Source organism: Xiphias gladius, chromosome 22 (assembly GCF_016859285.1).
Source record: "Xiphias gladius isolate SHS-SW01 ecotype Sanya breed wild chromosome 22, ASM1685928v1, whole genome shotgun sequence".
In the NCBI taxonomy this organism is placed as follows: Eukaryota; Metazoa; Chordata; class Actinopteri; order Istiophoriformes; family Xiphiidae; genus Xiphias; species Xiphias gladius.
The window spans coordinates 23,123,800-23,136,394 of NC_053421.1; the positions used below are offsets into that span (position 1 = coordinate 23,123,800).

The 12,595-nt window shown below is 40.4% G+C and overlaps 2 protein-coding genes across 4 annotated transcripts; one reads left to right on the plus strand and one right to left on the minus strand.

The window, feature by feature from the left end:
* Positions 1–1,702: 1,702 nt before the first annotated feature.
* On the plus strand, positions 1,703–7,358 carry lim2.5 (lens intrinsic membrane protein 2.5). Of its 3 annotated transcripts, none has more exons than XM_040116861.1 (5): positions 1,703–1,764; positions 4,982–5,194; positions 6,438–6,587; positions 6,843–6,977; positions 7,260–7,358. In XM_040116861.1, the coding sequence occupies exons 2-5, from the start codon at positions 5,017–5,019 to the stop codon at positions 7,319–7,321; spliced, it is 525 nt and encodes a 174-aa protein (XP_039972795.1). In that variant the 5' UTR covers positions 1,703–1,764; positions 4,982–5,016; the 3' UTR covers positions 7,322–7,358. The 3 variants fall into 3 exon arrangements, with proteins under 3 accessions (XP_039972795.1, XP_039972794.1, XP_039972796.1); XM_040116860.1 differs by lacking the exon at positions 1,703–1,764 and adding an exon at positions 3,104–3,217; XM_040116862.1 differs by lacking the exons at positions 1,703–1,764; positions 7,260–7,358 and adding an exon at positions 3,104–3,217 and having other exon boundaries at positions 6,843–7,118.
* si:ch211-231m23.4 (free fatty acid receptor 2) lies at positions 6,970–9,327 on the minus strand. Its single transcript, XM_040116859.1, has 2 exons — positions 9,115–9,327; positions 6,970–8,594 (listed from the first exon to the last, which is right to left on the minus strand). Exon 2 carries the CDS (start codon positions 8,585–8,587, stop codon positions 7,679–7,681), a length of 909 nt encoding a protein of 302 aa, XP_039972793.1. The 5' UTR covers positions 8,588–8,594; positions 9,115–9,327; the 3' UTR covers positions 6,970–7,678.
* Positions 9,328–12,595: the final 3,268 nt, after the last annotated feature.

Consider the following 12,595-nt stretch of genomic DNA (forward strand, 5'->3'; position numbering starts at 1 on the left):
CCAAAATGTGTACCATTACTTTAACATTTCTCTTGCAGGAACAGCAACTAAATCCGCAATGTCAGTCAGTGGGATGCCTGCAGAGTGAGGTGAGGTCAGGGTTTGCTGTTGAAATTACATGCTCCTGGGTCCCTCAGCTCCTCCTTCCCTCTTCTTTGGGAGGCGCGGAGTTGAATCAGTGATGAACAACACAAAGGAGGACTTGGTTAGAGGTGTCTTATCTGAACGACAATGTTTGTTGCCTAAGCAAAGGATCACGGTGAGATCACATGCTGGGAACAGCTAGGCACCCTGGAAACGATGATCTCAGCTGTGAGTCGGTGTTAAAGTTCATGCATCCACCTGATAGAGACGTTCTGAGTTTGTTGTGGGGAAACATTCATTTAGTTGTCAGATGTTTCCATCATGAGCTGATGTTTTATGTCTGTGCAGTAGATGGTGCTGTTGAGTGTTGCCTGCACGGTCTCATTTCTCTCTTATTTGATCAGCCTTTGCCAATTCCAATATTGGTTTAACACAACTAAATGACAAGAAGTTACAAGGTTGAATAAAATAGAAGTCAGCATTAGCGGCCACATTATCTTAACGGCTCAAAATCCCCGTTTTAAATATAAGGTGGTCCCACTATTAAACATTAAGAAAACAGGACTGAAGCCTGCTATCACTCACAAACTAAGTATTTTAATACAGGGATTATACAGAAATACCAATAATAGTCTATAACCCTGTAGACAACAACTAAATATTTTCCCTTTAAAGCTACTGATGTTTTCTGACACTGTTTAAATATAAATTGCAACACAACAGGTTTTTTTTTTTTTTTTTAATTCTAGTGAGAAAAAAAAAATCCAATTGGGTCTTTAGGTGCTACTTTTCAGCCTACACTTTGAGGAAGTGCGCTCGTCGTGACAAAATGAGGAAGGGTGTATGCTAATGGGGGAAAGTGGCGGTGTGGCTCTCATCTCCAGCCTGCACAGAAACGCTGACCTTGTTTGTCAAAAAGGCTGCAGTTGTTGGCCGTGCAGTTGCATCGTCAGAGTCTCTGTTTTTAAGTTTTTATCTTCACGTCAGACTGTGGCTCCAGATGTCTGTCCCATCTCTGTGGGCGAGACAGTGGTTCAGTTTGGTGTTCTTAGCTTGTCAGCCCCCCTAATTGTAAACCACCTTCCAGCTACTTCCTGTGGAACAACATATGAAGGGTGGACTCCTCACAGCTTTTAGGCAGAGCGCACAAATCATCATCATGCACTGCACATATCTGAGAACTTGGTGAAAAACATTTCACACTGCACGTCAGGCAGGGTCATGAGAGTGTGAGTCCTGCTCAAAGGAGTTCATAAGATGTCACCTAATGATTCACTGCCAGTTATGGCACTGAAATAGAGACTGGGCAACAGCAACCGTGGTCAGAATGACGCAAACCTGCAGCTGCATCATCAGGGGTTTCTCAGTCCTTTGTAAATGGTGCTGACATTTACCAAAATCCCATTATATGTCCCTCATCATGTAAAACATCCGAATGGTCCCAAATCATCATCATTTATAATTGCATTAAATTGAGCGATGATCTTCTCCAACTTCATGACTATGCTATATTTGACAGGGTGCACCACTGGAGGAGGGTGGTTTTTCCAGACACTTTTTCCGCTCATGCCAACCACCAACATATCAATTAAGTGTGGATCGGCTGTCGTCATGCTAGGAGAGAAGGCACCATCCTCAGTCCTCTCAGGTTGTTGCACTTCCTACTGGTCGCTGACGGAGGTAAGTAATGGCCATAAAGTACCTGATGGTCATTTTAAGGGAAGTTTGGATTTACGATCTATACACCTTCGTGTCCGTCTCTTTCACGCTCTCTCAGATGCCCAGTTATCTTGCCATACGCACCATGCTTAGTGGTGGTTGGGTGAGTGTGTGTGATAGATTTGCATCCAGAGGCCAACTCTTTCCACTACTCTATGAAAGAGTCCAATTTGACTTGGCGCTAGAGCTCAAATGCGGTTTTTATTTTCCACATAACCACATAACTAAGTGCGTTACTGTTAGAGTGTTAAAACAAGCTCAACATATCAGTAGCTGTGTGGAGTTTAAGGACCAGGCTCATTTTGCCTAAGACGTTTAAATCTGCTTTTTTTTTTCTGCATTCACAATAGAAATAAACATTTTAAATTTATCAAGTTTAGTAATCTGTGTGTTTTAGGGCAGTGTGTAGATTTGTTTATTTGATTATCAAAAAAAATCCAATTTCTTAAAAAAAAAAATTCCTTCAGTAGAGCGATCAGGCAATTCATTTCCATTTAAGATGGAGTTGCCGCTCAGGTGTCCCAACGGGCAGAGTTCCCTGAATATAAACACAGACCACCTGAAGATGTAATCACCTGTGCTGAGATTACTTGACTGTGCAATCCCGTTCAACACTACTGCAAACTACAACCTCAATAAATCTTATAATAAAATGAAATAAATCTTTTATCTTTTGTAAAGGTGGAATTTATGGCAAATTACATCAGATTTAGCAGGTATACGGAATTATTATATAATGTAATTGCTAATATTGTAAATATTAATAGGTGTCAAATTTTTAAATATGTGTTTACTATGCAATATCTGTCAGCCTTTTACTGTCAGTGCAGTGTTTCCACAATATCATTACATATTCACGGTGAACATTTATTGTGCACTCTGGATGCAAAGTTAATTTTTTTTTTTTTTTTAAGCAGTTCTTTGAGCATGTGTCTGTTCTAAGTGTGTATGTGTCCCCATGACCACACCCCAGCCACCCTGAAAGAAAGTGTGCACTTCAGCATGTTCCATTGACCACAGCAGTACTGCATGCCTTTGCACATCCACAGTTCCAGAACGCCTAACAGAACAACAGACAAGGACTGTGGTGCTGCGGCCTCGTATCAGAGACCCTACCCCATCCCCCAGCGCCATCACCCCTCCCCTTTCCCCTGACCCCCAAAATACTCCCATGTTGTTCAATGTGAAAAAGTCATGTGGCCTTTGGCCCACCAGCTCAAGTGCATTTGTTCTGCGCTGATTGTTTTGGAGGATTTTGCCTCCATCAACAGAAAAGTGCAGGGGATAACTTTTTGGAATCCAGCCTAGGGCTTCCTCTTTGACGTTTTGCTCACTCCTGGCTTGCACTCTCTCTCACTCTTTCCCTGAGGAGAGGCTGATACTTAAGAGGGTCGATATATCCTGAGGAATTCAGGTAAGACGATGCCGGGTCTTTTGTCAATGGCTGATGCCGCTTAGATGGTGAGAATAGGGAGTAAAAATAACAAAGTGAGCGCATGTCTGATTATACACAATCAGATATTCTGTAAAGATGTGCTCTCTGTCGTCATTTTGCTTATTTAAAAATGTTTTGTTTTCTCATCTTAAAAAAGACAAGCGGTGTTTTTGGTAATGCCATCATTGTTCCTTTATATTCTTTATTTAAAGATTGATCTTTATTCCTTTTTGATTGTTTGTTGTTGTTGTTGTTTGTTTTGGTTTTTTTGGTCACTGTTGTGTTACATGTCATTGTGTTTCGTATTGTTCTGTTTTCCATTTTCTTAATGAGTGTTTGCTTGCACCCCCTTGAAAAAGAGATGATGCATCTCAGGGGGTTTAACCTGAAACAATAAATATCAGATATGTCTCCGAGGTGGGCCAAGAGGGTCTTCAGGATGTGATGGTGACAAGCTTTCAGGATTTTAGCTCAAATCGTTCACGTACAATGCGAATATTTTGTATCAATGTGTGTGAGATTTTTTGTTGTTGTTGTTTTTGAGATTCGAGATTATTCTGGTTCCTTTCATAGCTACAGATAATTCGATGGTATTCAGGCCCTGCGCCCAAGAGTGTCGAAGATGTATGCTGTCTCTGATAGCTTAGAGCGAAATCGACCCGGCTGACACAGGTGATTGACATGTTCTGCTTTGAAATGCCGATTTATTTGGCTAGTTCACGTCACTTTGTTACCATACTCGAGCTACACGGGAGAGCAGGATTCAACCTGTCAATATGTTTTTATCTTCAAGGAGTTGGACTAATTTACCAAAGAAATGCTCTCATTTGTTTTCATTTAAGCTGCTGCCATTGTCCTTGCTTTAAAATTATGTTCAATATTTAACTCCAGGCTTCATTTGTATCAGCCATCAGCGTCTCTCACAGCAAGGTTAGTTGTGTGTGAGTTGACTTTGGTTCTCCTAGGCTGTTTTCTGAGTAAGGTTTTGTGTGGTTGGCCTAGGAAGTGTGCATATTTTGTTGCATGTGCATTGGAGTATAAAAAAACATGTTCAAGCAGAGAGAGAACACAAGTTGCTATGGGATGATTGTACTGTGGTTGGTATAATTACTTAGTCCAGGCCAGCAGCTCTCATGAGAAGCTCTGTGTTTTATCGTTGTATCTCCAGGCAGAATGAGGAACTGCAAATGTTGCTGTCAGTAGAATGGTCATGATATGAATAAGATAGCTGAGTTAATAGGATGTTTTTGTCTCTGCCCACTCACAAATTGTCTACAGGAAGGGGTAACTTCTGCGTTTGAAGAAATGTAGTGGTATAAATTCGGCACTGTTTCCTATAGGTCAAGTAATGGTCAGTGAATATGGTGTGTGCCCGAAAGAATTCCGGTTTAAGCCCTCAGCCCTGCTGGGTAAGTCTGAACGGGAAATATAAAGGAATGTCTTCCCTTCATCGGACGCTGCCATCCCATTGCTCTAATGGTAGCTCAGTGATCAGCCCCCGTTTTCACCTGTGGCATAAGTACATTGCCAGCATTGCAGCAGATTGACTGCATTTGGCTGGTCCTAGATATGTAGATAGATATTTTCCTGCCTTTGTATCTACACCTTCAAGTCATTCCTGTTTCCTGAATCATTTTCCCACTGAATAATCATTCAATCTAAAGCTAGAAAAACCTCTTACAAAATTTGTAACTTCATTACCACAAGCTCACCACTGAGTCTTCTTGTTTTCTTTTTGCACAGTGCATAAAGCCTTGAACGCTGTCATAGTGTCACTCATGATGTACAGCTTCATGGGAGGGGGCCTGTTTTGTGCCATCGTGGGGAACATCTTGTTGGTGGTCTCCACAGCCACAGACTACTGGATGCAGTACCGTCTGTCTGGCAGCTTTGCCCATCAGGGCCTGTGGAGGTACTGCATGTCTGGCAAGTGCTACATGCAGACTGACAGCATTGGTAAGTTGGGAAAATATCTTCTCGGACCCTTAAACATTCCCCTCGGATCACCCTGAGGCACAACAACACTTACCAGAGACCAGGTCTACGTATCTGAATACCACGATGAACACAATAACTGTCCTTACGTTTGAGGTACAATAACAAGAATCCCTAGGTGACTCTCATAGGACGAGGATGTCATACTGGCAGACTAGAGCAACAGTAACAATTAAAGAAAAAATATACACATCTTTCATTCAGCTCTGTGAGGCTGTACTTAGGCAGACAGATGCTTTGAGTGAAATGCTAATGTCAGCATGCAAACAAGGTCACAGTAAAAATGTTATCATGACGTTGCTAAGCAAATGTTATGTTTACCGTGCTCACCAACCTAGTTTAGCCTGTCTCCATGCTAAAAGTTGCTAATTCGCACAAACACAAATCACAGAGGAGGATGATGGGGATGTTATTAGTTTTGCAGGTATTTGCTCATGAACCAAAGAAACTGACAAATTAAAATTTTGACCTGATTAGGGCGCTCGATGAAAAGTCAGGCGATCTACGTTATTAGAATCCATGAATGTCTGAACCAAATCTCATGGCAATCCATCCAATAGCTGGCGAGACATTTCAGTCAAAACCAAAAATGTCAACCTCATGGTGCCACCAGAGAAAACGTCAGGTTATGACCAAAGTCATTAGGATACATCATTTGGGAACCATGAATTTCTGAGGAAAATTTTATTGTCATCTGACAGACCAACATTTTCATCCACAGAGCCACACAGGTATTGTGTCTAACAACAAAAATGCTACAATGTAAGAGTACTCCAATAAGTAAGTAAGTAAAAGTCGTACATTTCAAACGAGGTAAAAGTCATAAAATGCTATACAAATTATTATCAAAGATCCTGATTCTGACCGTCTGTGTCTCTTAGAGCATTAAGTTATCTGCACCATATTGGTGCAGAAACTGTTGCTGCTGCGGCTACTGCTGCCTGATAAACAGTATTGGTGTCAAATCTAGAAAAGTACCTCTGAAATCTAAAAACGTGAAACCTTATGTAGGATAAATTGTCTGAGTTCATGTTCAAGGGGTCATTAGGGGTCAGTTCCAAACTTGCTGTTTTGAAATGACACTGAGAGCACTTTGGAATGCAAATGTTCACAACAGATGGAAGTTTTATCATTTTCAATTTAACTTCCTACGAATATCTTTATAGTATTTTTTTTTTCTTTCTCTCGCTTTACTCCTCCTCAGCCTACTGGAATGCCACTCGTGCTTTCATGATCCTCTCTGCCATGTCATGCTTTGCTGGCATCATTGCGGGAATCCTCTCCTTTGCCCACTTCTCAGCCTTTGAGAGGTTCAACCGCTCATTTGCCGCTGGGATCATGTTCTTTGTATCAAGTGAGTCATGGTTGCAGTAACCAAATAATGAATGTTGTCGTCATATTGCTTTCAACATCACATTCACTGTGAATAATTTACTATGTAGTGAATTTGCTTGTAGTTATTTGCTTATTTGCTAACCCTCTGACAGGGCTCAATAGGCTTGCCAAAGAAGCTGTACGTGCGCAATGTAACCTTCAGTTGAAATGACTATTTCTATTACTACTACGGACACTGATTTTAATATGTGTCACTCTCTGCCCACCATGCCAGCTCTCTTTGTTCTGCTTGCAATGGCCATTTACACCGGGGTGACAGTGAACTTCCTGGGCAAGCGTTTTGGTGACTGGCGCTTTTCTTGGTCCTACATACTAGGTTGGGTGGCACTGCTCATGACCTTCTTTGCAGGTTTGTTCATATAAAGGAATGGAAAAGAGTTCAGCGTGATTACTGTATCTTGCTGACAGTAAACAAAATCAGTTTTGAATTCTTATGTATGAATATTACACAGTTATCGCCAACAGAGGAAAACAATATTGAAAACTGAAAAACCACTGCCATTGGAAAAACAAATTTTCTGTCCAATAGTATGTTATTGTGCAGCTATCTTGTACTCGGCCTGTCTGTGTACTGTAGAAATGCCGTTATTGCTGTACCACTTTATAGCTGACTTATGATTTGTTTTTGCAGGTATATTCTACATGTGTGCCTACAGAATGCATGAGTGCAGAAGAGTGGCTGGCCCACGTTAAAGTAAACAGGAAACGCTTTGTCAAGGGTGAAAAGGACAACTTATTGCAATATAATAAAATTTGAAATTTTGCATATGCATAAAACATGTCTTGAGGTTTTGTCATAAAATTGTCTACATTGTTTCGGGGGGGAAGCAGAACAGTCTCTTTGAGCAGGATCCGATCAGACTTAACATGATGTTTTACGGGTGCCAGACATTTCTTTGTAAATTTAAACAACTATTAAATATGGCCACAGGTCGAGTTACAACTGTTAAAGAAATGTCTATAGTCTAAGCATTCAGATATAATTCCTGTAGTATAAAGTACAATAAAAACATTGATATATAGACGTAGCCTTTAAAATGTATTTTACTCTTAGCTTGAGCTTGGGGCCTGCATTTGTAATTCTGAAGCAGCGAGTTTACGCTTTCTGAAAATAGACTTTTCACCAGTGCAGCGGAAGGCGGAAGAGGAAAAGTAGAAGATGATGGGATCAATACAGGTGTTGAAGGTGCTAAGCAGCAAGGTGTAGTACCTCCATGTAGGGCTTTTACTCTGAATGAAACCGAATAAATGAGAGACATTGTATGGCAACACACAAATGAGAAACACAGCTAGAGTCCCTAAGGCCATGCCGATGGCCTTCTGCTTCTGCATCCGGGATATCCTGGGGCGGCTGTACAGGATGTAGATGCACTGCAAGTAGCAGTAAACGCAAATTATAAGAGGTACAAGGCAGAGCACCACAAAAAACTCCAGACGCACCGGGAGGAGGATGTCCAGCTGCTTGTCTGTGAAGTTCTCATAGCAAACGGAGGTATTGCTGGCTAGGGATGGGTGGTGTATGCTGATAAAAGAGATGGTGCAGTGTGCCCCTGAGATTAGCCAAATAACAGCACAAATCACTATTATATACGCAGATTTGAGCATCTGATGATAGGCAACAGGGAAAGCTACTCCAATGTAACGAACCACACTGACTGCCATCAGCAACAAGGAGCTGGTGTAGATTGTGGAGAAGAAGACAAAGGTGGTGATGGAGCACAGTACTTTGGGCAGCTTCCATTCCATGTCTGACGCTGCCTCGTACATCTTGAGAGGAAGGATGATTAGGAAGAGCAGGTCAGAGACGGTCAGATTGAGTAGCAGGATGTCTGTTGGATGTGGCTTGGAGTGGATCTTGACAATGAAGGCATACAAAGCCAGGAGGTTGGCTGGCAGGCCTATCAGGAAGGAAATGATGTAACCCGAGAGAATGACGTTACCATTCACCATGTTCGCCATTATGAGCCTAAACCAAAGGAAGTGAAAAAACAGATAAAAACCCATGTAGTAAGAGAGACAGGTGGTAGCCCAATGTTAGAAATTACAGTGTATTTTTTTTCATTTTGTACCAATGACACTGGTGTCTGACTTGATATATCAGTGAGAAGCATTTAACTTGTGTCTGATACCTAATGAACAGAGATTATAAGGAAGTACAAAATATGTTTGAACAACCACATAACCTTAACTGTAGCCCCACCACCGAACACAAAGTTGGACCTCCCATCGCTCCCAAACTAATTGACAGGTATTAAATGAAAGCTAATGCTTTACAACAGCAGTTTTTATAAACATATGAGTATTTGGTTGCTGTATGTGAATATTCTACAAATAGTCACATCAGTATATTTAAGTATCACTTTCTAATTTATTTGAGAATGGATGAACTAGGAAAATTAGTCATAGTCAGCTCTCAAGCTCAAATGCCAAACACCAGACTTTTAAGATCAAAAAGGATCTGAGAGGCTAGGATTATATATACTTACCCGGAAGTAGATGTTTTCAAAAGTGTTGATGCTTTTAAAAAAAGAAACAACCAAAGATCTAAGTTTTTCTCCTTTGCTGTGCCTTTCTTCAAGGATGACCAGTTTATAACTTCTGAGTTCAAAGATGAGTTGATATGAAATTATATAAGGCGGAAACCACGAGTCATACTGTAGCCTGTTGTGACACACTTCTCTCCCTTTTCTATACTGAGCGACAAGCTTACACTAGTGGGTTAATATTAACTTAAATGCAAAACTACGTCTCATCCCCAGACTTTTATCTGGGAGATGTTCATAGAGAACCTCCTCCCACTACATGAATTCTGAGAACGGAAATTAGATTTAGATTTCATCAGGCCTTCTGCCAACATTTTCATCGTTTCAGATTAACAACGTATCTTCCCAAAAAGACAATCGATTTAGCAAACCCTTTTTTTATACTATTCATATCAATTTCTGCATGACATCATTACTATGAGGCAGTTTGAGAATGCTGAGGTTTCAGCAACAGAGCAGAGTATAAATACAGATAGATACTGTAACAGCCTTTGGCCTACTGTAGTATTTGTTTTCTGTTGCTTGGGGATAGCTTGAATATTGGTTCATTACCTGTCAGCACTATATAAGTTAGCATCAGCTCGCACTACAACAGGAAATAAACAACCCCCCTTTATGTTATATTTAAAACTGTCACAGGCACAACTGTGTATGCAAATGAAGAACTTTTGCAAAACTCAGGTCACTATGGTCACTATGAATGATACTCTATGTTCAAATTTGAATATTTATCCATCTAATGAGCCATGTCCAAGTCTGAAAAAACTGCATAAAAGGAATCTATGTTTTAAGAAGTGCACTCAAGTGGGAAATACTTTAAGGAACCTACTTGGTGACAGCAGCGACAGATCTTGTCATCTGTCCTCCACAGTTTAGATATACATCTTCAGTACAGTGCACTCTCTGTGGGACTTGATGTGTGACTTGAAAATGATGCTCAATGTGGAGAGACTAAACAATCTATGGCACCAGTTCCAAAAAGCTATAAATCAAATTTGATTTCGGCCGTTTGGTTCTTTGTGTCAAGGTCTCTGACAGCTCCAAATCGGATCCATTGATAGTATTTCCATGTGATTTATGCTTAAAATAAATGATGGTCTGTTGTGAACCCCTGCATAATTTTTTCGTTAGTCACATTCACTGCACCTTTGCAAGTAGCTGTATTCCGCCCTCGCTATGGACGGCTGTTGGATCATTCATTTGTTGTTGAGCTCTGGTTGGTCTGCGCATTTCTTCCACAAAAGTATTATCAGAAACACAGGAAGGTCTGTCCACGCCAGGGTTTCTTTCTGAGCCACATAGGCTTGATTGTATGTCTTCATCTTGTGATGTAAAAGCAAGCGAGAGAGGCTATTCACAGTGTTTTTCATTTTCCTCACTACATAGTCAATATCATATTAACACAGTAAAGCCAAGTATTTGTGCAGAGACTGTGAATAAAATTGTTTTCCTTACCTTTTAGGACTGTTGTGTCTTTGTTCTTGTTGGACATTGTCCAAAGAATTTTGTGGCCTTGAAAAAAAGATGCAAATATGTGTTCTGCATTAAGCAAGTTTGAAATAAATCCTTGTCAACTGTCAAACACAAAATTCCAGTTTCATACCTTAAAAGGATACTAGTGTTGCACACAAAGCCCAATGATGGTGTGCGGGTAATTGTAATGGCAATAAAAAGATTAACCATCACAACACAACCATGATCTATGACACTGTACCAACCTGTTTCTGCAACATTTTCTGTGAATGAACATTGCAGGTCCAAACAGCAAAGCAATTCCAAGGAGCATTAGCGCCAAAAACCACGTGGCTGAAGAGACTGTGAAAGGAAATTAGCTTGTTAGTAAAGGTGATATACACTGTCTCTCTCTCTCTCTCTCACACACACACACACACACACAGAGCAAAAAACTTTTAATCATCCAGTATGCATGTATTTTGACAAGTTGTTCATAGACGGCTGTTTGGTGGCGATGCCAAGTGAGTTTGAGGCTGTGCAAGATACATTAGTCTGGATTTTAGCCGGGCAACTTATTTCCTCAGAGACCACAGTTTTCTTATGGGTGGAGACAAAGCCGAAGGAGCACGGAAGACTTTCCACCAATGGACCAGTATATAGAGGCATTTGGAGAAGCTTCAGCTTGGCAGACCTCCCGCAGAACTTCCCCTGTCAGGTGGCAGGAGGACTCGGGCAGGTCTACTGGGACATCTAGAAAAACTTGGAACAAAAATGTTGATATTTTGACAAGTAATCAAACCTCTCCCACATTTTGGATTTCCTGCATGATTCAGTTGAACATAAGTCAACGGTACGTTGTCATCGAGCTAAAAATAGAACAATTTCCTCCTAAAAAAAACCACGATTTTATTGATACAAAGTTTTTTACATTAGGAACAACGACGGCTTCTCAATTGTTTCTAATACAGTATACAGTATTTTACAGCATTTTGGCGGGCTAGTGGTTTAAGATGCATACCATATAACATCCCTGAACTTAACACTACCAGGGACCTTTACTGTTGGTCTTACCCTTTTTTGTCTCCCTACGTTCGCCTGCAACTGTGTACAGACAGTAAGGGCAAAAATGACAATAAAATAATGTGTAAAAATAGTCTAATTGTATCAAATACGTATCATGTATCTCAAATGATAGTGTTATCTATCCTCTTCAGTTTCCTTTTTATTGAGCTGCTTAAGGAAAATAAGGTGATTCCTTTATTACGATTTCATCTTCTTAACATTATCTTGAGAGATAATGACCCCACTTCAGTATTATTACCAGAAATCATCTCAGAGAACCTGCTCCCTGGTAGACACATTTGTATTTCTTGCAAGGTCAGTTTTGTCCAGACATTTGTCTCTAGTGGAATGGGAGCTATAACCTTGATGTGCTACCGCAGACACAGTTTGTTTACCCTGGACGGGAGAATTTCAGTGTGTTCTGCCTTGCTTTGTTTGTCTAGGTTCACACTCTTAACCGTGGCTTGCAAGCAGATGTCATATGCTCTTGTTTACTGGACAGAACTTTGTGGCGGCAGGCGAGGTTAAAAAAAACAAAAAAAAACGTATTGCATGATAGACTTGACCGGCATCTTTGCCCTTATTTGCCCTCTTAGTTAAGCATATGTCAAATTGTGTTACTAATTTGGATTAAAGAGAGTAGTAAAAAAAAAAGAAAAACTATTTTTGAGTGGAAGAGCACAGGGTCACCATAACCATGAATTTTGTCCACTCAGGTGATATTAAATGACCACAATACATGATTAAATGGAGTTAACTAACTAAATATATATATATATAAATATATATACACATAATTACTCATTTAAATGAAACTATCTGAAGTATAGAAGGCAAATGTCTCTTTGGTGAAACAGCTAACAACCCATAGACATCTGAAACGTGACAAAGCGCCCAAACCAGACGC